This window comes from Indicator indicator, chromosome 26, assembly GCF_027791375.1.
Source record: "Indicator indicator isolate 239-I01 chromosome 26, UM_Iind_1.1, whole genome shotgun sequence".
Classification (NCBI taxonomy): domain Eukaryota; kingdom Metazoa; phylum Chordata; class Aves; order Piciformes; family Indicatoridae; genus Indicator; species Indicator indicator.
In genome coordinates this window covers 712,519-740,072 of record NC_072035.1, presented here as the reverse complement: position 1 = coordinate 740,072, position 27,554 = coordinate 712,519, and the positions used below count along the sequence as shown (strand labels likewise).

The 27,554-nt window shown below is 50.4% G+C and overlaps 1 protein-coding gene across 1 annotated transcript in view; it reads right to left on the bottom strand.

Moving 5' to 3' along the window:
* Nucleotides 1–576: 576 nt before the first annotated feature.
* The window catches only part of CABIN1 (calcineurin binding protein 1), a 100,132-nt gene continuing 73,154 nt past the window's right edge, over nucleotides 577–27,554 (bottom strand). The window contains exons 30-37 of the mRNA XM_054392900.1: nucleotides 27,338–27,501; nucleotides 25,783–25,879; nucleotides 23,809–24,450; nucleotides 23,326–23,400; nucleotides 14,290–14,581; nucleotides 3,192–3,356; nucleotides 1,232–1,458; nucleotides 577–763 (exon numbers count right to left, since the gene is read on the bottom strand). Of these exons, the coding sequence (XP_054248875.1) occupies nucleotides 620–763; nucleotides 1,232–1,458; nucleotides 3,192–3,356; nucleotides 14,290–14,581; nucleotides 23,326–23,400; nucleotides 23,809–24,450; nucleotides 25,783–25,879; nucleotides 27,338–27,501 (1,806 nt within the window). The 3' untranslated portion in view covers nucleotides 577–619. The remainder of the gene's footprint in view (nucleotides 764–1,231; nucleotides 1,459–3,191; nucleotides 3,357–14,289; nucleotides 14,582–23,325; nucleotides 23,401–23,808; nucleotides 24,451–25,782; nucleotides 25,880–27,337; nucleotides 27,502–27,554) is intronic.

The following is a 27,554-nucleotide window of genomic DNA, read 5'->3' as shown; positions in this document are numbered from 1 at the left end:
ACTCCAGTGGAGCACCCAGCAGCACTGCCAAGGAGCTGGCAGGCTCCCAGCTCACAACAGAGCCAAAGACTTTCTCGATGCCATTCAAGCCTCACCCAGCTCAGCAGATTTTCCCCACTCCGTTCAGTTTAAAGGGAGCTGTCGGACTGACGGTGGCACAGCTAGGCAGGCATCAGGTTGCTGAGCTACTGGGAGGAAAGCTTCACCAGCAGGGAAAATGCAAAAAGGACAACTAAAAAGGAGGAAGATGGTATGGGAAAGAGCTACTGGAGTGACTCCCAAGACTCTGGCTTGAAGAAGCAGAAACAGTAGAGAAATAGGAACTGCAGCTCCAAACAGCCTTGTGTTTACTGAAGTTCAAAGTGATGGCCTGGTCCAGATGCATTAAGTGCCTGGCAAACAATCATTCTTTCTGTCAAGCACCATGGTAGGGAGAATGGCAAAGACTCTGAAGGCAATAGAAGTGGTAGTGGTGGTAACAAAAGGTAATGAGAAGTGAAGAACACAACGATGCCAATTAAATGGAGAGCAATGCCAGCGAGGATGTTTCAACTGCCAGAGGTGCTGGCAAGGAGCAGAATGGGTTGCATGATTGGTGTTGATGATGGCCAGAATTCATTCATATGTCCATGTAGTCATCATCTTCATCAGTATCACTTTCCAGTGAGGACTCCTGGCTGGAGGTCTCTAAGATTTCCAAAGCTGGCTGACAAAGGCTCTCCTTCTTTACATTCGCTGCAGACTGAGCAGATAAAATAGCAGACTGACCCCAAAAGAGAGAGAGAGAATATGTCGCTGAGTAGGCAGCAAAAGCCATGGGCACGGGGGAAAGCCAACTGCCTGCCAGCCCTTCACACTCAGCAGCTCTCCTACTGCTATGGCAGGTAGGGCACCTACTGTGAGCCAACAGAACACTGACCAGCAGGCTTCCCCACAGTTAATATTCTGCTAGCTTCCACTCACCTAAGGATGGCAGTGGCTGCACTCGGCTCCCTCACCCCTTCCTGTGACTCTCATTTCCTCAGGTAAGGACTAGGGGTAGCTGTGATTCACCCATGGCCAATATTTCACCAGTCCTTGATAGCAGCCAGGACCTTCTTCCACTTACACTCTACCTGGCTGGGAACTGGGGGCAGGAACTGTCGCTCCTTCCATGGATTTCATTGAGGGGGGGATTAAGATTAAAAAAAAACCCAATAATCTACAAAAATTACTGTTTCCCTTTTATTACCTTTAATTTTTGCTTGGTCTCTTCTGAAATGCTGCCCTTTGGAGAAAGAAGGGTGGGAGTGGGTGGAGTGACAGTGATCTCAGGTGGAAATTTGGTGACAGATGAAGGTATGAAAAGCTTTGGCATGTTGGGCAGAATGCGAGTTTTTACTCGGGTGCCATCTGTCTTGTTCTGCTGACTTCCCAAAGTCTGTGAACTGGAGCTGAGTTCAGGCTTGGAACTGGAGGCTAAACAGAAAATAATAAGAAAAAAGAAAGCACCATGTTAGGATTTCAGATGTCAGAGAAGAGAGGAGAGTTCGTCGTTAGACACAGGGCTGGCTCAAGAGGCCTTTCTTCAAGCCTTCCTCTAATTAAGGCTCAAGAAGAAGAAAGTGCCTCAGGATTCTCTAAGAGCTGGACACCAGTAAGAATTAGAAACTACAACCTTACTGAGCAGCACTGAGTCTGACCAAGCATGGCAAGTGGCAGCACAGCTCTGACCCATCCGCTCCTACAAGTGCCAATTCCCCCTCCTTTCAGATGCAAGCAACTCCCCTCTGACTCTGCCTCTCCACTCTGGAGTGGAACAGACAAACCTGCTTAGCTTCACTTGAGTCTGCTCTCCCTCCACCACAGCAGTGCCTCTTGAATTACTGAGACAGCAGCTCCTCAACAATTGAAGCAAAATGTATGGTAACATCCATCCAAATTTCCTCCACACTCCCTCCAACCCTGCCATAAACTCCTCCTTGGTGCCTTCATGCCAGTCTCCCACACTGCTCAGCATCACTTCCATGCTTCCCAAGTGTCTCAGCTTGTGGTCTTCACGTGCAAACTTGCTGAGACAAGAGGGATCCAGCCCCTCCCTAGGCACTACCACATTACAGAATATTAGACATGCAGCAGGAAGCAGCAGCAGACTAAAGCTTTGGTGTTAAAAACTGTTAAAGGAGTTTCTGGATTTCTTACTAATAATTGTGCTTCCTGTGGAGTCACAAGAATCTTTTCTAAAGTTACCTGGATGAAAATACCCAAATCTGGCTCAGATTGATATCCCAACAGTCTCCTGCATTTGTTTTTCAGATGCAACCTTGTCAAGTTCATCCTTTGCAGGTGTCTGGGCCTGACCTGGCCACTTCGACACAGCAAAATCTAATGCCAGCTTCCTGATGCTCCCCTGAGGAGCAGCCAGCACTAGAACCAACCACTCAGAGAGGGAAAATTGAATTGTGTGTTCTCCGCTGCACCCCAGAATGTAAGAACAAGCCACAGCAGATGAGGCACAGCCTTCCATCAAGGTCAGTGACCCAGCTCCAAAGGCAGCAAGGCACTTCAGAGCAGACTACCAGAAACAGACACAGGAGCCCCTGCCTCTCACAGAGAAGGGAAAATGAGCCCCCCCAGCCATGAGGATCTAGGCTATGCCCACCTGAAATGCCAGCCTCTACATTGTGTCGATTAAAACACCAAGACCTACCCCTGCTTTTGGAAAGAAAGCACTAACTGCTGCAAAGCTATTTTTATGTTTACTCAGACTGAGTCAGCTTTTGTGCAAAATCATTTCCTTTTGCTGAATATTCCAACAGGGTAATCCAAAGAGTTGTCATATTGCCCTGTCTAGGATTTCAATTAAAAGGAAAATCCTCCTCTAAAGGATGCACAAACTCCACAGCACGACCACCAGCTAAGGATACACAAACTCCACAGCATGATGACCTGCTGCTGGGAGGCTCTTCATCTGGCACTGCTGCTGTGGTATTTAGCATGTTTATTCCCTAAGCATGAAGGGACACCCAGGCACCTTCCCAGGAAGCTGGGACAGTGCCAGGAATGCCTCTAAACTCTGCAAGACTTGACTGGAAGGGAGGCAGAGAAACTGAGGACCATGCCCCACCACTATCCAATCAGTCAATGCCTGCAGACTGATCTGCAGCTCCCCACCCGTTTTCAGAGTGCTCTGAAGCACAGGAAGCTCCTACCTTGGGTACAGCCATGTGCTGAGTTTGTGCTGGCCACTGCCTCCACCTGCCAGCACACAGGCTCTGGGGATGGTGCCACAGTGGCCATCTTCATCTGCTGGCACAGCCGTGACTCCTGCTGCTGAAATCCGAGCCCCTCCAAAGGCACTTCAAGCTCTTCTTCCTCTTTAGTAATGAGAGAGAATTCACAGATTAAGAGACATCCTGATCTCCTTCCTAAGCCTCAATCCTGCTGCCTAATCAGCTGGCAGCAGTTTTGCTTTTAACCCTTACTCTGTTTGTAACCCAGACGACGACAGAGTGGAACTGAGCACTGCCAGGCCAAGCTGGCAATGCCAACTTCCCACACTTGGCACCAGCACTCCAGACTCTTAACAACAAAAAAAAGGTCATAAAAAAGCACAAGAAATGTTGTCATCTGCAGATCTGCAAGAAAACCACAAGCAAGGGACCATTGTCCTTTGGAGGTGTGAGAGCTGAAACCCCTGCTGGGGTGCAGAGCAAGATGCATCCTGAGCCTGCTGTGATTGATGGGTGCCCCTCTGACCTGCAGCCACAGGTACCTGCCACACTGAAGTGCAGCCTGCTGCTCAGTAAGGTCAGGCCCTGAGGCCTTCCACTAACAGGGCCAAACCTGGCTCTTAGAATCACAGAATTGTCAGGGCTGGAAGAGACCTCAAGGATCATCCAGTTCCAACCCCCCTGCCATGGGCAGGGACACCTCACACCAGAGCAGGTTATGAAACCTATACCAAGTGCTACTAAATGCCCGCTTCTCCCTGCCAGGGACCTCTACAAACACATCAGTCTGAAATTCCCACCTTCTGCTGTCTCAGGGCTTGGGATGCTTAGCAGTCAGAATCCCTGTGCCTGCACAATCTCCTTATTAGGTACCAGCTGCATCTGCTTTTCAGTTAATGCAGAGTTAAACTGATTTTCTTGCACACTGAGCTGCATACTGTCCAGAACTGGAGTAATGGGCACTGAACTACTGAGAGCTCCTGGGGCCCTGTCTGGGCAGGGCAGCCTGAGACAGCACTTTAAAGGCTATGCACACAGACAAATGTGCTCTCATTCTCTGATAAAAATGAAGGTATCCTTCAAAACCAAAGGACTGCCATCATCTTCTGTGTACAGAGGTGTGCACAGGAAGCTATCACAGCCCAGCAGATGCAATGAATGCTTCACAGTCTAGCTCTAAAAAGTCTTTCTGTGTCCATGCTCTACTTTAGTTTTGGATTTTGACAGAGCAGGGCCACGAGGATGAGCAGAGGGCTGGACCTGCTCTGCTATGGAGACAGACTAAGAGAGTTGGGGCTGCTCAGTCTGGAGAGGAGAAGGCTCCCAGGAGACCTTCTTGTGGCCTTCCAGTATCTGAAGAGGGCTGCAAGAAAGCTGGGGAGGGACTTCTCAGGGTGTCAGGGAGTGATAGGAATTGGGGGAATGGAACAAAACTAGAAATGGGTAAATTCAGATTGGATGTCAGGAAGAAGTTCTTCCCCATGAGGGTGGTGAGACTCTGGCACAGGTTGCCCAGGGAGGTGGTGGAAGCCTCATCCCTGGAGGTTTTCAAGGCCAGGCTGGATGTGGCTGTGAGCAACCTGCTCTGGTGTGAGGTGTCCCTGCCCATGGCAGGGGGGTTGGAACCGGATGAGCCTTGAGGTCCCTTCCAACCCTGACAATTCTGTGATTCTATGTCTTATAAAGGAATATATAGTTCAATACATAGTCAGCCCCACTCCCTCCAGTGTTGGAAACACTTCTCCAGCTTCAGCAGAGTAGATGAGAACTTGGAATTTACCATGGTAATCTCCTGCTGTACCAGGGTTGCCCTTGCAGATGATTAAGACAACATTGCAGCTTAGCAGCTTGGTACAAGTCAGATCACTGCAGTTGGAAAGATGCTCCCTTTCTAGAGCAGATCAGATCTTCTAGGGTTCTTGAAAAAATTGTACAAAAAGAGGCTTACCAAACTTACAGGCTATAAGTTCTTCCAGCCACTAATTTTCAGTGGCAAAGAACCCATCATCCAAATTTGGGGCTGCCAGGTAATAAAAGCAGACTTAGGATAAAGGAGTTTGCTTGTAGAGAACTCCCCAGTAGCTCCCAAAAAGGGAAGGTCACACACTACAGCACACATCACAGGCAGCTGCTGGTCTGTGATGTTCCACTCACTAGCAAGCACAAAATGGAAAGGTCTGATGCAGAAGGATGCAGCTCTCGTCCTCAGCACTCTTTTTTGCACATTTCTCTGCAGATACTTCAACATGCAGCACTGGAAGCAGGGAAAGAATAGTTGTGTCTCTACATGAACTAACAGAGCAAATCAGGAGAGTGCTCAGCTGCAGCAGTCTTGGCTAGGAAACTCCTACTCTGTTGTTGCCCTGCTTGAGAAGCAGAGGACAGCTGAAGGATCATTTGTCTCTCTGTCTGCCCTTTATAGCAGACACAGGAGTGATTTAACCACATGCTGACAAGCTACAAGAGACTGGACAAAGAAGGATCAGCCCTAAAGTGGCCTGAAGCCAACACACACAGATCCCATTACACTGCCTAGCATCTCATCAGGAGCTGCAGCTGAAGCCCAGGGGACTCCCACACTGTAATGGCTACAAGACACTTTGAGCAGAAGAGAGAAGAGCAACATTACATCAACAGTTGGAAAAAGGGCAAGATGAAAATGAGCACTTCAGAAGATCATCCTACAAGACAGCTAAGAAGTCAACTCCTTTTTAACTTACTCCAACACTCCAGACCCACAGACTTAAGTATCTAGGGTAAGTACTAACAGAGTCTTCCTTATCCACTTACAAGCCAAGAGTACAAAGCAGTCATTAATTCAGCAGATACAATGCTACATGCAACTAAAGTGCAAACCTCCAGCCTCAGCCACACCGCTGACAACAGTTTTGTATGAACCCAGTTGCAAAATTACAGTAGGGACTTAATAGCTCCCCATTCAGACCAAGAGCTCTTATCTGCATCACTGTTTGATGACAAAACTCTTACCTCTTCTGCTATCATCTTTGTTTCCTCATAAAACAGAGCACTCCTTAAGCTGATTTGCTGGGCTTTATTTTAGCTCAACTATGCCCCACTGGCAGGAGCCCTCCTGAGCAGCCTGTTCCTAGGAAGATGCTACAAGATTGTTATCACTTTAGAGACTCACAGAAAGGTTTGGGTTGGAAAGGTACCTTAAAGCTCATCCAGTTCCAATCCTCCTGCCATGGGCAGGGACACCTTCCACTAGCCCAGGATGCTCACTAGCCATGGTTCCTCCTCCACAGCAGGGAACATGACCCCATCAGCACCTTTAACCACCACCACAGCAGAGTTTTAAAGGGAAGAGGAAAATCAAGCTTTCCTGCACACTCCAGCTGGGAGGGCCAGCTGCTGCCCCTCTGCCACAGCACTTCCAGCCGATGGAAGCTGGACTTGCAGGCCAGAAGATCCAGGTTCATAGACTCAGAGTGGTTTAGATTGTAAGGACCTGAAGGATCACCAAGTTCTGTTCTTCCATGAGCAGTCAGCATGCTCACAGGCACCTCCACCTTCCCTATCCTGCTGCCATTTGGTGAAGTTCTTAGGACCTAATGAAAACTAAATTTAATTTGGATAAAATCCTTTTTTTTTTTCCCTCCACCCAGAAGTGAATGGGAAATGAAAGGGCAGGAGCCTGGCACACTGAGTGTGTGTCTCTCCCACTGCACTTCTGGAACTGACAGTGGTTAATATGCTCTCAGGGCTGTGTCTTTCGGCGCAGGAGAAATCCGGCGGCAGCGGCTGGCCATCGGGGTGGCACACACACACACACACACACACACTCAGTCCTACCCCTGGCTGCCTCATACACTTGATTCTTCTAAGGCTGCAAGTCTTCTCTCTTCACTCTTTGTTTTCTTAATACTCACTTGAGCAGCATCATTTCTAAGTTAAAAATAAAGTTAATGGAAAAAAAAAGAAAAAGGAATTAAGATTCTTGCAACTGACAACAATTTGCAGTTTCAGGAACACCTATCAGGACTGATGCTATTTGTACTTTAATGTAGTGCACAGACAAAAAAGAGAGAGAAGGAGAGTTAAGAAACACACAGCTGGATCTCTAAAGCAGATGCCTGAAGATAGTATCTGGAGATTTGGCTTGTGGAAGATGCGTAAAGCCCTGAACATAATGTCCTAGTTTTTCTAATAAAAAACTTTCCCCAGGGAGGCAAAGACTCCACTAACTCCTGAGCCACGATATCCTGCACCAGAATATAGCTCCAGCACATCCTGAAGGTGCTGAGCAGCTCGACTGAAGCTCAGTTAAGGAAGCTTTTGGCAGCACCCAGCACTTGTGCTGCCCTGGCAGGTTTTCAAACATCAGCTCTACAAACCCAGTTTAAAATTAAATCACTTTCTGAAGAGGTAATATGCAATAGTTACTCAGCTCCAGGCTGAAGATGGGACAGGTACTGTGCTCTGGAGGTCCATCCTGCACTCCCATCTCACAACACAGCACAGAAATCCAAAGCAGACAGACCCCCCCACCCCGGATTTGCAGTGCACCTCATTCCTCATACTGCAGAGTCCCTCTCCAACCGAGCGCAACGCCAAGTTGTGCTGCAACCTTCCCTTCCCCAGCCTAAACACACACACAAAGAGTACAGAGAAAGAGGGACATCATACCTTTCAACATCTCCCTGCTTTAGTGAGGAAGAAACAAGCTGAAAACAATTCAATGCAACAACCTACTCCAGCTTTCCTCTCCAACCTCTCTCCACTTGTTGCCAGGGTAACCACTGTTTGCAGATGCCTATAGCGGGCGCCCGGGTTCATGACTTCATCACGGGTAATGTTCTCTGTCTCAGGCTCCCTTCAGGCAGAGAACACAGCAGAGACACACAGCCACACACAGAGATTACACAGCTCCTGCACCCCTTTCTGCACACAGACAATTCACTCTGCTGCTCTGCTGCGTGAGAAATGAAACACAGCAGCAGCAGAAATGCTGCCTTGGCAAGCTGCAGGTGTGGGGAAAGTTTAAAAGCAGTGGAACTGGAACCAGCAGAGGCTGCTCTGGCCTCCCTGCACTGCACTGGACACTGAGTCATCTGATTGTGTCCTGCAGTCAAGCGTAAGAGACATTAACAGCACAGTATTGTAAAACATCTGCTGTGGGATTTCAAGTGATGCTTTGGTCCTGCACTAACCCCACTGCAGGTAAACTGAACTGCAAGCCCAGAAGATGTGACTAGCACCTGGAAAAAGAATATTGTCCTGTTCCTCACAGAAGCACTTTAAGGAATTACAGCACAGAGCCACAGAGTGCCCTGGGCTGGAAGGGAGCCTCCAAGGGCATCTTGTCCACCCCCTGCAGGCAGCAGGGACACCTCCAGCCAAAGCAGGCTGCCCAGGGACACAGCAAGGCTGAGCTTGGATGTCTGCAGGGATGGAGCCTCAAGCACCTCCCTGGGCAGCCTGTGCCAGTGTCTCCCCAGCCTCCCTGTGCAGAGCTTCCTCCTGCTGTCCAACCTAACCCTGCCCTGCTCCAGTTCCAAACCCTTGCCCCTGGGCCTATCCCCACAGCCCCTTCTGAACAGTCCCTGCCCAGCCTGCCTGGAGGTGCCCTGCAGATATTGCAATGCAGCTCTAAGGTCTCCCTGGAGCCTTCTCTTCTGCAGGCTGCACAGCCCCAACTCTCCCAGCCTGTCCCCACAGCCCTCTGATCATCTTGGTGGCCTCCTCTGGACCCTCTCCAGCAGGTCCAGGTCTCTCTTGCGTTGAGGCCCCAGGGCTGGACACAACACTCCAGGATACAAGCAACTCACAGGGCATGCACAAAACATCATTTCATCACAGGAAAACCAGAGGAGCTGAGCTTGGAACCCCAGGACAGAACATGAACATGATTCCAAAAGCAAATGCTTGGAGAAATGAACAAACAGCTTCAAGTGCTTACAGCAGAGGCTTGCCCTCATCCCTCTGCCAAACACCTTCCCCAGCAGCTCTGTGTCAAGACAAAATGCAGATCTGCATTCCCCTGCCTTCCAACCACTTCCAGAGAGTAAGGCTTGGACTCTGTGTGCCCACAGGCACTAGGAAATATTTATTTTGCTAGTGCCAGTAACAAATTGTTTGCTTTTTATGTGAGTGGCCATCCACAGCCCCAGCAGCTGTTCAGAGATCTGTCACTCAGCACCAGACAAAAGCAGTTATTCTGGTTTTGTGGTGATGGAAATGGCTCTGACCCTTTGCTCCCTGACCCAGTGGAGTAAACATCTTAGTGTATTTCCAGAGAGCAGTGCTAGTGTGAAAACAATTAATTTGCTGGACTCCATCTGCCTCCCCCTCCAGTGTGCTGGGAATAAACACAGCTTTTTTCCCCCCACAGAGCAGTTGCAAAGGCCATGGAAAGCTTGAATCTGAGGGAACTCAGAGTTTCCTCACACACTATCCTATGAAGTCAACAGACAGGCTGCACTGGAACACACAGGTTCAGCTGAGCACAGCCTGGAGAAGGATACTGCCCTGCAAAAATAATGGAGGCAGTTGCCCTCTAGCCATATTCCCACCACAGCAGGCATTGAGACCCTTTAGTTCCTTTCCAGGATGCAGTAATCTTTCAGGTTCATTCCAAATATCCTGCCATGAAGGTTATTTCTCAAACCCCACTACCAAGTCACAGGACCACAGGATGTTAGGGGTTGGAAGGGACCTCTGGAGATCTTCCAGTCCAAGCCCCTGCCAGAGCAGGGCCATAGAGTCCAGCACAGGTCACACAGGAATGCATCCAGACAGGGCTGGAAAGGCTCCAGAGAAGGAGACTCCACAACCCCTCTGGGCAGCCTGCTCCAGGGCTCTGGGACCCTCACAGTGCAGAAGTTCCTCCTCATGTTGAGGTGGAACCTCCTGTGCTGGAGTTTCCAACCATTGCCCCTTGTCCTGTCACAGGGTGCAGGTGAGCAGAGCCTGGCCCCTCCCTCTTGACCCCCATCCCTCAGATACTTAGCTGGAGACAGAGCTTGACTGAAATGCCAAATTCCAAGGTGCTGAAAATTAAGTGTCAGGATAATTTTGCAGACAGAAAGCTGCAGAGTAAGTTCTGGTGCCCCCTGAAATGCAATTCCAGCAGCTGGTGACCAGAAGCTGGCAGTGTAAGTGCATGGCAGCCTGCTCTGTTTGTTGCCAGGGTCCTGAGCAGTCTGCTGGGCTGCTGGACAGGGAGGTGGGTTGAGAGCTGGCTGAATGACAGAGCTCAGAGGGTGGTGAACAATGGGTCAGGGTCTGGGTGCAGGCCTGTGGCCAATGGTGTTCTCTGGGGGTCAGGACTGGCCCCAGTCCTGTTCAATGTATCCTTCAACAACCTGGATGAAGGAATAGGCTGAGGGAGGTTCTTCTGCTCTGCCCTGGTGAGGCTGTACCTGGAGTATTGTGTCCAGTTTTGGACTCCCCAGTTCAGGAGGGACAGGAAACCACTGGAAAGCCTCTTGGACTAAAAACCTGCCCAGCCTGCAGTAAAGCCCTGGCTGTGAACCACCCTCTGGGTTGCTGCTCCTGCCCTATTTTGTTCTTACTGATCTAACACAGGTGCACAACACCAATGCCAGCTTTCATCTCAAAGGATTCTCTGCACAGGAGGTGACAAGAGGAGAGGGAAACAGTTAACACTGAAAACAGAAGCAGTTCTCACAGCAACAGAGCTAATGGAAGGCAGCTACAAAGGGGGTGTAAGAATCACACATAATCCTTTCTAGAGGAGGTGGAAGCAGAGGTAGGAGAATTAAAAGGAAAAGCAGCAGCAGTAATTGGTGTCTCTCTCAGCCAGAAAAAGGAGCTGCCAGGTAGGTCTGAGAGCCAGGGAGCCAGCTACAAGACATGCAGTCAGCACTGGGATGAGAGCTCTGCGGAGAGCTGCAGAGGCAGCCTCAGGGGTGGCATTCTGGCAGCCAACCCTCCCATCTACCTCCACCAAGACCATGGACAAGAAGCATGAAAGAAGAGAGAACAAAGTGCAACTTTACAACCCCAGCAGAGCCTGGGAACCAAAGGACAAACACTGCACTCACTGCAGGGGAGCCTGCAGAGAGGAAAGCACAGCAGAAACCTCCTGGGTTGGGGCTGGGAGGCAGAAGACTGCAGAATGGGTGAGTTGCTATCTGCACTTGTACCACCCTCCTGAGGCAGTGCCCAAGAGCTGCACACAGGGTTCAGGGGCTTCACCTCCCCTCTTGTCTAGGCACAAATCTGAATGGCTCCCTGCTGAACAAGCCTGCCAAGGGATCTTGACACCATGCAGCTCTCTTCAGCCTCCCAGGGACACCAACAAATGTGGTTTACACATCTGACTACATCACTGATTCCTTATCACTCCCTTTTCCTTCCTTAAGTCTCTCCCTGGATTTGTGGGAAGGGATGAGGAGATGATTGCAACACAACTGATGATGCTGGGTGGCAAACTGCGGTTTTGTCCTGTACTCTGAGATTAGCAAAGAGGGAAATCTGCTTTCTCCCTAACCTGCTCTTGCTGCTGCTGAATTCCAAGATTTATGTGCAGCCAAGGCTGGCTGCAAATGGGAAGAAGAAGAATACCCCAAGCAGAGACAGAGTCCAGAACATCACAATGGCAGCTTAACAGGACAGCCAGGCTGGGCTGGGCATGAAGAATTAATAGGATGCACCATTAAGTCTCATCAATCACAGAATCCCAGAATGGCTCAGGCTGGAAGGGGCCTCAGAGATCATCCACTGCAATCTCCTGCCACGGGCAGGGACGCCTCTCAACTAGATTCAGCTATCCAAGGCCTCATCCAGCCTGGCCTTGAACACCCCCAGGCAGGAGGCAGCCACAGCCTCCCTGGGCAGCCTGTGCCAGACTCTCACCACCCTCACACTCAACAACTTCTTCCTCAGCTCCACTCTAACCCTGCTCTGCCTCAGCTTCAAACCATTCCCCCTTGGCCTGGCTCTAGACACCCTCAGCAAAAGTCTCTCTGCAGCCTTCCTGCAGGATCCCTTCAGGTCCTGGCAGGCAGCTCTGAGGTCCCCCTGGAGCCTTCTCCTCTCCAGGCTGCACACCCCCAGCTCCCTCAGCCTGGCCTCACAGCAGAGCTGCTCCAGCCCTTGGATCATCTTTGTGGCCTCCTCTGGCCTTCTCCTGCTGGGGACACCAGAACTGGAGGCAGGATTGGAGCTGAGGTCTGAGCAGAGCAGAGCCAAGGGGCAGAATCCCCTCTGCCCTGCTGCCCACACTCCTCTGGCTGCAGCCCAGCACACAGCTGCCTGAGGGCTGCAGGAGGGCACTGCTGGCTCCTGGGCAGCTGCTCAGCACCCAGCACCCCCAAGGCTTTTTCTTCAGGACTGCTCTCAACCCACTCTGCACCCAGCCTGGATTTGTGCCTGGGCTTGGCCTGAGCCAGCTGCAGGACCTTGCCCTGTGACTTGCTGAGCCTTGCTCACTCTTCTCATGCCACCTCCTCAGCTGTCCCTCACCACAACACCTGTGAAGTGTCTGTGGTTCATTCATATATTTTTCTGGGCTCCCAGGACTTTGTCTTTGGCATTTTGTGAGCAGTGTTAGGGCTCAAGCTTGAGAACAGATGGAGTGAGCACAAGAGGCAGCAGTTGCTTCCTCAGACACTGTTCCTGCTAAGGCTGCAAGCAAGCCCAGGCTATGGCAGGTACTCTGCCACCTTCACACACCCTGTGCCCCACAAATGAGCACAACCACCTCTTCTGGGCACCCAAGGCAAGACTGGAGTTTGGTCTAAGCTTACTTCATTCCCCAGGCAGATCAGCACTGCATTGCAGAGTGACTCTGGTGCTCATCAGACAGGCTGCCAGGAGAGCAGTGAAGGCAAAGGCAGCCTTCTCCTTTCATCCTTCTCTCAATCCAGACAAGCTGTGCAGGACCAGGTCCATAAGGCAGCCCTCAGCAAGCCACATGCCTGTGCTGGAGAACAAATCACATTTGTGCACTTGCTTCAGCCCTTTTTCTGTGCTCCGACTTTGCACATAACCACACTGGGGCTATAAATAATCTATTCCCAACATTCCAGTTCTGCCAGATGCCTCTTCGCTCCCATGTGCAAAGCAATAGTGATGATGCCCTGACTCTGTGAGCTGTAGCAGCATTCTGTGTCTCCACACACACACAGCCCAGTGACAGCTCTGCATCTCATTATGCTAATTAGGCACTTGCCAGTCAGATGTAGGCTGCCCACCACTTGACTTCAACTCCAAGCACTTCTAACAGTTTTAAAGTATTTTAAAGAATTAGATGCTCACCTCTTTGAGGAAAATAAAACAAATGGTTTGGGTTTATGCTGCTTAGAGACCTACATTCCATTTCACAGAGTCACAGAATGGATTGGGCCAGAGGGGACCATGAAGAAGCGATTCCAACCATGAACTCAAAACTACCCAGTCTGGTGCTAAACCATGTCCCTCAGCACCATCTCTACAGGTCTTTCAAAGTCCTGCTGGATGAGGACTCCAGCCTCTCCCTGGGCAGCCTGGGCCAGCTATTGACAAGCCTTTCAGTGAAGAAGTTTCTTCTGTCTTCAGCCTAAACCTCCACTAGGGCAACCTGAGGCCATTTCCTCTTGCTCTGTTGCTTGTTCCTTGGGAGAAACGACCAACCCCTACCTGGCTCCAACCTCCTTTCAGGGAGCTGTAGAGGGCAATGAGGCCTCCCCTTGGCCTCCTCTTCACCAGACTGAACACTCCCAGCTCCCTCAGCTGCTCCTCACAAAAGCTGTTCTCCAGACCCCGAGGTCCCAGGAGGAGGAGAGTTCACAGATGTGTAGAATGGTTTGGGTTGGAAGGGACCATGAAGATCATCCAGCTCCACCCTCCCTCCCAATGCCCCTGGGTTCTCAGGCTGTCTTTGCAGGATTTCACATGAAGTGGTCACTCTTTCAGCCTCTCCTGCTATGCAGAACACAAAGCAAGCAGATAAGCCCAGCCCAGGTCACAGACAATAGCTCTGTTTGCAGGCTTCTGCATGTGGGCCAGTGACCAGGATAGGGGCCAGAAGCAGACCCCAGGCCCTGACTCACTACATGGCCTTGGCAACCCCAGCAGAGAGGCTGAAAGCCTTCCACCTCCTGAGACTTACCCCGGGCAAGATCAGTGAGGCTGGGAGCAGCCTCTGCGCTGTGGCTCCGGAGAGGCTCAGGGTCTCTGTGTGACTCCTGCGACGCAGGCGCTGACGATGCTGAGGAGGAGGACGATGAAGAGGAAGAGGCTGGCTTGGATTTGGAATGCAGGTCGTTGAGTCTGAGAAGGTTGTCAGGAGTGACAGTCTCTGTGCTCAGTGGGGCAGGATGCAGTACAGCTGGCAGCACTGGGAAGAAGCTCTCCCTGGTGTCCTTTGTGTGCTTCGGGGTCGTGGGCATTTCTCCCGTGGACTGCACGGAACAGAACAGTGAGAAAAGAGCTGCCAGGAACTCTGCCTTTGCTACCTGCTTCAGGCCAAGTTAGGTGCACACAGCACAGCTTTTTGCAGCCAGGAAACAATCCTTCTGCAGTGAGTCCCAAATCAATCAGTGCTATCAGGAAGTCTTTCTCCTTTAGAGGTAACTTGCTGCTGCTGAAGGTTTGTTCAGCCCTCACACACTCGGTCCCATGCACGGTTCCAATGCTGAATTGAACAAATCCCTCACAACCCTGCACACTTCCCTCTGATTATTAAGCAGGAACTACAGGCTCCTAGAAAGAGAAAACCACGTTTCTTACATTTAAAAACATGCTGACAAGCCTCTGACCTGACAAGCAGCTCTGCAGTGCTTTCAGAGAATTTGCAAGTCATTAAAGCCAGTTATTGTCAGCAAATCACAGAATCCTACACTGGCTCAGGTTGGAAGAGACCTCACAGCTCATCTCCTCCAACCTCCCACCAGGGGCAAGGACATCTCTCAACTGGACTTGGCTGCTCAAATCCTCATCCAACCTGGCCTTGAACACCCCCAGGGAGGAGGCAGCCACAGCCTCCCTGGGCAGCCTGTGCCAGACTCACCACCCTCACACTCAAGAAGTTCTTCCTAAGGTGAAGCCTAAGGCAGGTTCTTCTCAATCCCACAGAGACCTTGAAAGGAGATGAAGAGCCCCTTTCAAAATTACTTTTCTCAGGAGAGAGGGTGGGAATGGAAGAGAAAGGAGGAGGAAGCTATCTTTAAGAGTGAAAGCATTCAAGAAGCCTACTCCTGGCCATGGTGCAATTTACAACTCACACAAGACTCTCTGTGTTACACAGAGAGAGGGGGGAAAAAAAAAAAAAAAAAAAAAAAAAAAAAAAAAAAAAAGAGAGAAATAATCCCCAAAAAACTCCTTACAGAATGTCCTGGAGTTGCCAGCAGCACTTTCTGTCCACCTGCTTCTCCTGCTCCAGCAGCAGTAAGGCACAATGAAGCTTCCTGCCCACAAGCACAGAGCAGGAAGCCAAGCAGCAGTGACAGTCCCTTTGCTGCCTCTAATGTGGTTTCTTATTAGGAGATTTTCTTTTGGCTTTGTTGTGGCAGTAAATCAAGCCTGGAGAAATTTCTCCTTCCTCCTCTCCTATTAACTTCACTGGGCTGAGCACCTCTCCCAGCACCAATCACCTGCAATACAACAACTCTGGTACCAAGTGGCTTCAGTCAGCAGGAAGAAAAGGCTCTTCTCTTCCACTGATGAGGATGCTCCCTGCAGCACAACTGCACACAACTCAACTAGATGACAACTCTGTCATCTGCCTCCTTCCCCTCCGGCATTTCAATTACAGCTTCATCTTCTCAAGACTGGATTTTCTTCTGGAAAGCCAGGTGAGGTACTCAAGACCATGCAGTACTTTTGTCTTTGTGCCCCTGCATTGGGCACTCATGAGGCCACAGCTTGAGCACTGGGATCAGTTCTGGGCACCACAGGATGGGAAGGACATTGAGGGGCTGGAGGGTGTCCAGAGAAGAGCAACAAGGCTGGGGAGGGGTTTGGAGGGCATCAGATGAGGAGCAGCTGATGGAATTGGGGTTGTTCAGTCTGCAGAAGAGAAGGCTGAGAAGGCTCATTGCTCTCTACAGCTCCCTGAGGCTGGGCTTGGTCTCTCCTCCCAAGGAAGCACTGACAGGATGAGAGGAAATGAGCTGAAGCTGTGCCAGGTTAGGTTGGAGATGAGGAAAAACTTCCTTAGTGAGAGTGGTGAGGGGTTGGCACAGGCTGCCCAGGGACGTGGTGGGGTCACCATGCCTGGAGGTGTTCCAGAAGCTGCAGGTGTGGCACTTCAGGACACAGTTTAGTGGTCATAGTGGTAGGGTTATGGTTGGACTGGATGTTCTTAAAGGTCTTTTCCAAGCGTAATGATTCTATGACTCTGACTTCTGTGATGTCAAAGTGGATGAAGGAAACATTTAAGGCTCATTAATACCCAAATGACATGTCAGAGGGAGTGAGAAAAATAGCCCAGTACTGCCATAAATATCTGCTCTCTCCTGTGCTGCTCTTCAAACACTGGGCAAAAATGGCTTTGTTATGAAGCCTGTGCAAAGCTGAAATGTAAGTGAGCAGTGAGCATGTGTGGTTGTGTGAATTGAGACTATTTCTGCCTCAGGTGACAAATTCAGTCTCCCTGTTTCTTAAAACCAAAACTGTTTCAGCATTCTCCTCAAAGAGTTTACTCAGCCTCATGGAGGCTACTGACCAAAGCTTTTCATGGAACTGCTTGAGAGAGCCCAGCCCAGAGGCACAGAGCTGCTGCAGGCAGTGGAACATCTCCTGTGAGGCCAGGCTGAGGGAGCTGGGGTTTGGAGCTGGGAGCAGAGGAGCCTGAGGGCTGCCCTCAGTGCTGGGGATAAAGATGGTGCAGGGCTGGAGCCAGGCTCTGCTCAGGGATGTCCTAGGACAGCACAAGGGGCACTGGGAGCAAGCTGGAGTAGAAAAGGTGCCACAGGAACAGAAGGGAAAACTTTGTCCCTGTGAGGGTGCTGGAGGTGTGGAGCAGGCTGCCCAGGGAGGTTGTGGAGTCTGCTGCTCTGGAGACTTTCAAAACCTGCCTGGATGTGTTCCTGTGTGCCCTGCCCTGGGTGCCCCTGCTCTGTCAGGGGGGCTTGGACAGGATGCTCACTGGAGGTCCCTTCCAGCCCCTAACATTCTGAGATGAAGGAAGGAAAGAAAATCCAGGAAAGGCAGCACTGAGACTGGCTTCCAGCTAGAAGAGTAGCAGTAAAAGTGCAGGAATTTTTTCAGAGATGTTAGTGGCAAAAAGGTCTCTCCCCGCAGTCTCCTGGAGAGGCATTTCAGTAGAGACAACAGCAGCAGGGAAAAGAAACAGAGCAGTAAGATAAAAGCCAAGAACAATTTTACCTCACTGACCACCAACCAGAGGAGCACCTCACCAAGAGCTGATTTTTTACTGTACTTGTCTTCAAAGATCCATTTGGCAAACCCAAGTAATGCCACAGGACCCTCACTGATCCTGCCTCTGCCACAGGGAAAAGCAAGGATCAAATGTTCCACAGCAGAGGGACAGCAGTTCCCTAAGGATGGCTGCTGGCACTGCAGCTGTTACATAACATTTCCTTGTTGGCTGCAGCTGATCCCTGAGTCTGCAGCTCAGCATCCCTGTGGGATGGGAGTCAGAATCCACCTAACAAAAAGCTCTGCCTTTTCAAAAGGCTACTCCCAGCACCTCACCACACAAGCTGTCAAACCGTGGAAGCTGTCAATGTTGGGATTTAACTAAACTGTCTGCTTCCATCCCAGCCCTCAGCCTCTCTGCAGCAAGATGTGAAAGAAATCTCAGCTGGGAGTTTTGCCCAGGGCACCTCAGAACCAACAGCAACATCCATGAGACAACTTCTGATTCCTAAGACTGCAGCTTTATTTCCTCTGATTCACAGAATGGGTTGGCTTGGAAGGGACCTTAAAGCTCAGCCCTGAACACCCCCAGGGAGGGGACAGCCACAGCCTCCCTGGGCAACCTGTGCCAGTGTCTCCCCACCCTCACTGTCAATTTCTTCCTCATCTCCAGTCTCAGTCTCCACTCTCCCAGCTCAAAGCCATTGTGCCTTGTCCTGTCACTCCCAGCCCCTGTCAAAAGTCCCTCCCCAGCTCTCCTGAAACCTCCTTCAGGCACTGGAAGGCTACTTTAAGGTCTCCCTGGAGTCTTCTCTTCTCCAGCCTGAGCAGCCCCAACTCTCTCAGCCTGTCCCCATAGCAGAGGTTCTGCAGCCCTCTGATCATTTCTGTGGCCTCCTCTGGACCCTCTCCAGCAGTTCCAGGTTCTTCTTGTGCTGGGGGGCCCCAGAACTGGAGGCAGTGCTGCAGGTGGGGTCTGAGCAGAGCAGAGGGGCAGAATCCCCTCCCTGTGCTGCTGCTCTCCCTGCTCTGGATGCAGCTGGCTCTGGGCTGCCAGGGACCATTGCTGGCTCCTGGGGAGTTTGTCACCAGCTGACACCCCCAAGGCCTTCTCCTCCATACCAGAAGCTGACAGAAAGTGAAGACTTGCTTGAACTGCACTCCAGCCCAGCAGCATCCTCCTCTTGCACAAGTGCAGGCAGGGGCTTTCATGTCCTACTCTGCACAGGCAGCCATGTGCCAGCAGTGCTTCCCCACACCAAACACTGGTACTGCACCACGACAGGTGAAGCCACAGGATGAAAAACATTGATAGGAAAAGTAAAAGATAAAAAGTGACTTTTCTTTCCTTCATCTTCACTTAATGATTGCTTTCTGCAGGAGACAGAAGGAGGAGAGCTGTTAATTATATCAAGAATACACCTCCAGGATAGAGAGAGAGGGGGATGCCATGGCAACTGGCAAATGCAACAGTGAGCAGAACGGTCACCCTTTGGTAGGAGTGAGACCATGAACCAGCTCATCCTTTTGTCCCCCTAGCCCAACTCCTCCTTCCCCCCTTTCCTTGTCTTCTCTCCTACATTAATAAAGCACACAGACAACACAGGAAAAACAACTTTGGCTGTAAGCAGCCTCTGACGTCTTGATGTGCAGGAAGAAAAGATGAAAATTAGCAGCATGTGGGTGGAACAAAAAGGGAGGAGGGGGGAAACACATGAGGTGGAACTAGAGGGGAATATTTTCTAATTATTTAATATTGTATTTATCTTCTCCCACCCCCAGCAAAGTGCCTTTAGAGGAGGCTTTTAGCTGTTTCTGGAAGAGAACAGCTAGGTGGTTTGTGTGGGGGGCTGTTATAGTGAGAATTCAAGAAGAAAATGCTCTAGACACTGCAGGCAGCTCCACCAAGCCCCTCCAGGCAGCTCCACCAAGCCCCTCCAAGTTTGCTGCTTGAAGAAAAGGAAAAAGCACAGAGCCTGTGTCACTGCAGAGCTGACTTCATGGCACAGCACAGGGGGAAATGCACTAAAGTGCCCACTAGCTTCTCTCTCAGCCCATTTCTCCCGCTCCAAATCAAATGTCACATTCACTGTAAGGTCCAGCATCACCAGACTGATGCTCAAGAGCCAAGCCAAGCACTTCTGAGGCTGTGTGTAGCTGCAGACCGCATACTGTCAGCCCATCAACTATGAGCCCTGGGGGATCAGTAGGAGGCTGTGGGTGAGACTATTCAGCACTGGGAAGAGTTAACACTGGTGAAAGGAGAAAAGAAGACCTCAGTGAGATGTTTTGGAAGTGGAGAAGGGCAGTAAGAGCAGCACTAAACCAGAGCCTTTCCTCCCCAGATTGCCTTTGCATTAGAGGAGCAGCTCAGGGATCGGCCTGGCAGCTCACCAGGAGCCCAATGCCACGGCTGGTTTGCACAACCTAATTGTGCCTTTGTCATCAAATGCACTTTGTTTTGATTCTGGTGGCAGGTTCTGCATGAAGCATCTTGGTAATTAGATCTGACACTGAAAGCTGCTGGGAAGTTTTGAGTGCAGGTTTGGAAAGGGAAAGGAGAGCACTGGGTGTTGGGCAGTGTCCAGTGGCAGAAGGGGGTCGTGGATGGGTTCCTTTGGAAGAGGCAAAGGAAGGGAAGTGGAGGATTTGACCAGGCAGAGCTTGAGGTTTGGCAGCTGGAGCAGGAAAGGGTGGCTGAGTTTTTCTTTTCTCTCTCTCCCTCTTCAGGGATGGAGCTGGTCCCAGAGCAGGGATTTTTCTGGCTGGGGCAGCAGTGAGTCTTAAATAACTCAGCAATGGTGAGCCAGTTCCTGCTCATGGCATTTAGATGCTGTGCTGCACTGAGGAGCCAACACACTGCAGCTGCCACAGCACCACCCAAGCTCTCCAGGATCACCACAGAGGACCAGAGACTTCATGGTGTTCTGGAACTTTGCCTTGGAACACCCTTGTGTTTTCAGAGGTGTTAAATGCAGCCCTGGGTGCAGTGTTTTTAGCTCCTGGTCTTCTCTAAATTCAGGACTGGTGATGGACAGGACACCCTAACACACAACCACAGAGTTTCCCCTGGCCTCTTCAGGCTATCACTCAGGGCAGTTTCAGCACTGGTCAAGCTGTAGTTCTGGTACAAAGGCATTCAGTGTAACAGCCACAGTGACAAGAAATACCTTTGCAAACTGCAAGTCAAGAGCAAAAGAAGAGAGGTGTTCTTGAAGCACCTCTTCATGCACTAATAGAATATTCTGTGCTCTGTGAAGCTTCCTCCTGGCTGGTGCTGCAATAACTCTCCCCTGCTGACATGTCCTTAGCAGTATCACAGGTACACCATTAGGTAGAAAATGAAAAATTGAGTATGACCAACTCTAGGCAGCCAGTGCAAAAGGCTTAGCAGAAAGTCTCTAATTATCTAGGAGCCTCACAACTGCTGTCTGCCCACATGTACCCTCCATGGGCCTCAGGACTACACTCTCAAGGGTAATGCTGTGGCAAGGTCAGAGTAGTCTGCCTCTTCATCTTTCATTCTCCCTCATCATGGTCTCCTTGCTATTCCATTTCTAGGGACCATTAATTTCATATGAAAATCACAGTTGACAAGACTAAAAATACATCTCCTAACTCAGAGCAGGAGCTGGCTGTTTTCAGGATCTCTGCACATCTTTTGGATCATCATCATACCTCCCTGGAGATGTTCAAGGCCAGGCTGGATGGGACCTTGAGAGGTCTAGCTGAGAGGTGTCCCTGCCCATGGCAGCGAGGTTGGAGGAGATGATCTCTAAGGTCTCTTCCAGCCTAAGCCATTCTATGATTCTCAGACTGAGAGAAACCAAAGACACCCTTCAGAGTGCTGCCTGACCACAAAGTGAATTCACCTCTGCTGGGACTCTAGCTCCCAGTAACACAGTGACCACCACTGGAGAGCCATTCCAGCCCATCTCATGCATGCCTATCAAAAGCCCTGCTCACATTTAAGAGCTCAAATAGAAAATTACAAGAAGAGGAGGGAGGCCCTTCAGCTACCCCTGGTCTCATGTCCCCCTTGTTGAACGACCACACAAATGCCTGAGCCAGCAGACAGCAGCTTGGACCACAGCCAAGGGAGGAGCAGGTCTCACTCCAAAGTGCTGACTTATCTGTGCTGTGTTCTGATGCTATGACTCACTCCTGTGTCTTCTAGAGAATGCTACTCTGAACAACAGAAAAATGCCAAGCACTCTACCCTCCTGGACGGGGCAATCATCACCACTGAAACAGCATTCATCAGGTGGAGATGAGCAGAACAAGTCCCCAGGGGTCCAAGACAGCAGTGAATGAGAGCTGGAGCTTCACTGGAAAGCCCATATTGAATGGAAACAAAGAAACAAACAAACCCCGACCCAGAAGCTCTCAGAACAGACACTGACATGTTTGCTTCGCCTGAAGTTGCAGAGGAGACAGCACAAAACCTTGTTCCAGGAGCTGACCTCCAGCCTCAATTCTCTTCAGCTCCACTGGGCAGAAAAACCCCAAAGCAAGACCTCTTAACTCTCCAATGGAGAAGGGTCCCCTGGAAGCAGCATCTCCACCACAGCTCCCTGCAGTTCTGAGGAACAGCTGCCACAGCTTAACACACCCAGGAGACGGTGAGGCAATGAGCATTAGTTGAGGTAGGTTGAAAAGATCTGAGGAACAGAGGCAGACACCAGAACTGCTTCAGATACTGGGAGAATGACCTGGAAGTTTATGAGATGCTTTTATTTTCAAAACCAGGTGAGATAGGCACTGAAATCCCTCTCACACAGTAAGGCAATACTTAACTTGCTAACATCAGAGCTGAGCCTCCACTTGGCAAAGCAAAGACAGAATCATAGAATGGGTTGGGTTGGAAGAGACCTCCAAAGCTCCTCCAGACCAACCCCCTGCAGTCAGCAGGGACATCCTCCACTAGATCAGGTTACTCAGAGCCCTGTCCAGGACCTCAACCACCTCCCTGGGCAACCTGTTGCAGTGTTCCAGCAGCCTCCTGGTACAGAACTTGCTCCTCACATCCAATCTCAATCTGCTCTGCTCTCATTTCAAACCACTGCCCCTGGTCCTGTCCCTGCAGGCCTTTGGGAACAGTCCCTCTGCAGCCTGCTGGTAGGAACAGAGAGTTTTCACCAAATTGTATTTTCTCCTCTAGCCAAAATCTGCTGAGCAGCTGCTTGGAGTGCTGGTGGCAAAAATCACAGGAAGGGAGAGATGAGAAAATCCTTTGGGGACTTCAGCTAATGGTTTGCTGGCAGAATGAATGACCACAAACCAGGTCATGCATCCAGTTCTCTTCTTGGCTCAGATGTCACACTAAGGACTGGTCAATAACCATCCCTCTAGAGCTCTATAATTATTTGCTGGATAGTGACTAAAAGCTAAAGATCCAACTGAGGAATCCGAGCTAAAAATCAGATTCTCAACCATGCAGGTCAAGAGAGAGATATTTGGTATCTCTGCTGGCAGGGGAAGAGAGGATGAGGTCGACAGCCCTCAGGGAGCAGAGGGAAGCAATTACCATCTGTGAAATGCTGTGGCCATGAAGTGCAGCATGCCAGAAATATTTCAATTTGCAGATTGTTTGGGGCTTCCCCCAAAAAAGCTTTTGAGCACACAAACTGTCCTTCAGGCCTGCCAGACATAGCAAAGACACTAACAGAAGGGATGAGCTCCCTACCCTCAGGTGCCCCAATCCACCTCAGGTGCCAGCCACAGGAGGGAAGCAGGGACTTGCTGCAGACACTGTGCAGACTTGCTGGCACAGCTCAAGTAATGAAGGCCTGTTAGGAGCAGCCAGGGAGGTGACAGAGCTTACCTGTTTCTGTGCTGCTGCTCCCATATGCACCTGGCAGAACTTGACTGCCTGTTCAAGGGCTGCTTCTTCATCCACCTGAGCACAGAACCACAGCTGATGAAGTTGTAATTACTTAGCTCATCTATAAAAGCTAATGAAATTCAGGGGAAATGGGGATGTAGGGCATGGAGTCAGGGAGAGAAGCAGCACTGCAGTGGTCCTGGGTGATTAAGGAGTAAATATTCAAAGCTGCCCAACTCTCAATTCAAACACTGAACATGAAGAATCCCCACACCATTGGTGTTAGAGCCAGTAACTGATTTCAGAAATGGAGTTGCAGAACATGGAGAGTCCTACCCCCCTCCCCCACGCAGCAGTGGTCTTGTCAAGAGAGTGGTTCTTTGGGAGATAAAGAGGTAAGGCCAACAGCATACTGTTTGGTCTCTTATTCCACACTCACAGCAGAAGCCCCAGAGAAATGGCAGTGAATGTGAAGGGCTTTACCTGCTTAATCAGCATGTATGTCTCAGACATGATCTTCTCAATTTTACCCAGGTCATAGGCCATGACCTTCTGGCCCTGCTGCCACACACGGTATGCATCCAGCAGAAGGGTCTTCCCCGATTCCACATCCTCCAGTAGCTTCCTCTTCCTGCTTGACCTCTGGACAGGTTCTTCTGGAGGTGCTGCCTGAACTGTTCCTTTAGCTGCCTGCTGCTGATGTCTGGAGCTGATACTGAGCTCTTCCAAAGAGAGCTCTGGAGCCCTGCTCTCTGGAGCTCTCTCCTTTGAGTTCCTGCCAGGCTGAACCCGCTCTGGCTCACTGTGCTTGCAGCAAGAATCAATTTTTTCAGGATCAGTGGAATGTCCATCCAGATCCATAGGCTCAACTGAACCAGGCCCAGGAAGCTCTTTAATTTCCTTGTCATTCTTGTCCTCTTGTTCCAATAAGTCCATAGCATTGGGAATTTGCCCCTGGGTCAACTCCTTGACTCCATTCTCAGCCCCATGCACAACTCCATCTGCTAGAGCTGCCTTTTTGGGCAGGACCTCCTTCCCCTCTTCAGCACTGGCTTTGTGAGAGACGTCTGTGGTCATCCTTCCTGAGGCAAGGTTAGGAGACTTGGAACTCTGATCTTCTGAAACCTGAATAGAAGAAGTTATTCCTCTCTGTTATGAGGGAAATCAGAAAACATCTGAGCACAGCTATGACTGCCAGGAGCAGTGACTATGGTACCTTTAGACTACTGCCCCTGCTGAAGACATTTATTCTGTGTTCATTCTTGCTAGCTCCCAAATACCAACTAATAAGCCAGAAGCCTTACAATTAAGTATTTTAGTCCATGGAAACACCACAGTGAATTCAACAGCACAGGCTGACCCAGGGCTGCAATGGGTTTTTCCTCCCTCACTACTTCAGCCTATACTATGGGATACAGCTAAATGAAATCTACGGTTTTAATAGCATAGAGTCTTATTCTTGAGAACTGAAATCAAAACTGGACCTGTTTCTTTTGGCAGCTTCAGACTACAGAATGTTAGGGGTTGGAAGGGACCTCCAGAGAGCATCTACTCCAACCCCCCTGCCACAGCAGGGTCACCCAGAGCAGGGCACACAGGAGCACATTCAGGTGGGTCTGGAAAATCTCCAGAGCAGAGGACTCCACAACCTCTCTGGGCAGCCTGCTCCACACCTCCAGCACCCTCACAGGGACAAAGTTTTCCCTTCTGTTCCTGTGGCACCTTCTCTGCTCCAGCTTGCCCCCAGTGCCCCTTGTGCTGTCCTAGAACATCCCTGAGCAGAGCCTGGCTCCAGCCCTGCACCATCTTTATCCCCAGCACTGAGGGCAGCCCTCAGGCTCCTCTGCTCCCAGCTCCAAGCCCCAGAGCTCCCTCAGCCTGGCCTCACAGGAGATGTTCCACTGCCTGCAGCAGCTCTGTGCCTCTGGGCTGGGCTCTCTCAAGCAGCTCCATGAAAAGCTTTGGTCAGTAGCCTCCATGAGGCTGAGTAAACTCTTTGAGGAGAATGCTGAAACAGTTTTGGTTTTAAGAAACAGGGAGACTGAATTTGTCACCTGAGGCAGAAATAGTCTCAATTCACACACTGGAACAGGCTCCCCAGAGGGGTTGTGCAGTCTCCTTCTCTGGAGGCTTTCAAGACCTGTCTGGATGTGTTCCTGTGTGATCTGTGCTGGATTCTATGGTCCTGCTCTTGCAGGGGGGTTGGCCACAATGATATTTGGAGGTCCCTTCCAACCCCTAACATCCTGTGAGCCTCTGATCATTAGGGCAGAGTAGAGGGACAGGAGAACCTCTCTTGACCTCCTCACCACAACCCTTCTAATCCACCCCAGGATGCCCTTGGCCTTCCAAGGCTGGCTCATGGACATCCTTCCTGTCCACCAGGTCCCTTTGCCCTGCACACTGCTCTCCAACAGCTCAGCCCCAACCCCTCAGGCCCCGGGGCGGCTGCCTTACCCGAGTCAGGTCTCCGAGGGAGTCCTCCAGCACCCTCACCGTCAGCACAAAGGCTTGCTGGGCCAGCACCTGCCGGTCTGCATCACGCAAATACTTCCTGTGCCAGGGCAAGGGAACACAAGTCAAGCTAACTGCCAACAGCCTCAAGCAGTCACCTTCCAGTTCAGGTTTGTTTAGAGCTGTGCCAGTGTCTTTGCTCCCTGTTGTTTAGTGTTCGCTCTGCAGAGCTCTCTCCACGGCTCGGTGCAGAGCGCAGCAGCTTCCAGGCATCCTGACACCATGCCTTAGACCACTTCCAAGGAAAGCACTTCCAGCCATTGATCCCCAACCTGACTGAGTTGGATGGAAAACCTGAATTTCTAGTTCAGAATTGGCTGGGTTTAAGGAGAGGGCTGAAACTCAAGCATTTGGAAGGCTCCAGTTTCAGTCAGGGTGCCAAGGTTTCCTCTATGCAGTCTCAAATTGGTCATTTTAGGGCTGGCTTTTCAGACAAGAGATACAGAACTCTTGACTCTTTCTTAGTTTAGTAACTGAAGTTGAGCTCCAAGCACCCCAGTTTTTAAAATGCAGTTGGTAGAGGCACAGCCCAGCCACACCCAGCACATTTGCATTCAGAAATTCCTGCAGGGACTGCAGTTCCCCACAGCTGGCACTGCCTGACCCCACACATCGAATTTCTTGTTTGTTAAATTCAGTCTAGACTTATAAATAACAGAATATTTTTAGTACAACTATGGGCTTGCTTAGGACAGAATTTAAACCTTCTATGGTCCAGTACCTCTGATATGCTAAAAGTCAAAGTATTTTTGGCTTCAAGCTTGCTGAACATGTGGTGACACATTCCCAGACATGCCAGGATCTGTGCAAATTCACAGGCACTCACGCTCAGAAACACATGAAGGAACCTTCAGTGCTTCCAACTTATTGCCATCAATCAGGCAGTTCAACTTCTTAAGCATTTGCCAGAGACTGGTTTCAACGTTTCCCACCCAGCAAGCCACCAGAACTTCACATCCAGTGCTTCCAGGTTTTCCTTCCATGTTTATTTTGGTCTCCCCATTGATAGAAACCTGTCTTTAGCTCACGTTAAACAGCTTCTTTGCTTCTTAAATAAGGTTAATGCAATTAAAATTAGATCACCCCTGACCAGGATAAGCTTTTAAAATAGCATCAGCTGCCAACAGCCACAGAGGCATTGTTCAGTCACCAAGGAGTACAGGAAGGCAGGATGCCTGGGCCGTGACCTCCCTCTCCGGACACAGCTCTTATGCAAGAGACCAGCAGAGCAGTGCAGGAGTCAGGATGTTCTGTGCCACCAGCCAGTCCCTCCACATGGCAGAAAAGCTCTGCATGGCTGCTCTTGGCTTTCAAGAAGCATGCAGAGAAGATCTAGACTCTCCTCATGGAACTGCGACCCTGGGAAAAGGCAGCCACCATCCCACTGGACGCTCAAGGAAATCCCCAAACCAACCTCATCTTTAACTGAGACAGCTAAACAGGGAACAAACCACATCCCAAGCTTCCCAGATAACAGATTCAAAGCAATGTGTCATACTTTCCCTGGTCAGGGGTCCTCTGCAGCATAGATGAGACTTTCAGCAACGTGTTGTAGTCCTTGAGCTGTGCCAGCACGTCCAGCAGCAGCACAATGGAGCGGTTCATATGAGAGGCAAAGCTGCCCGGACGGTCGATCTCATCCACCGGGATGCGCCAGATGCCCTGCAGGTGAAGGAAGAGAGCAAAGCCCTGAGCAAGGGGCAAGGACAGAAATC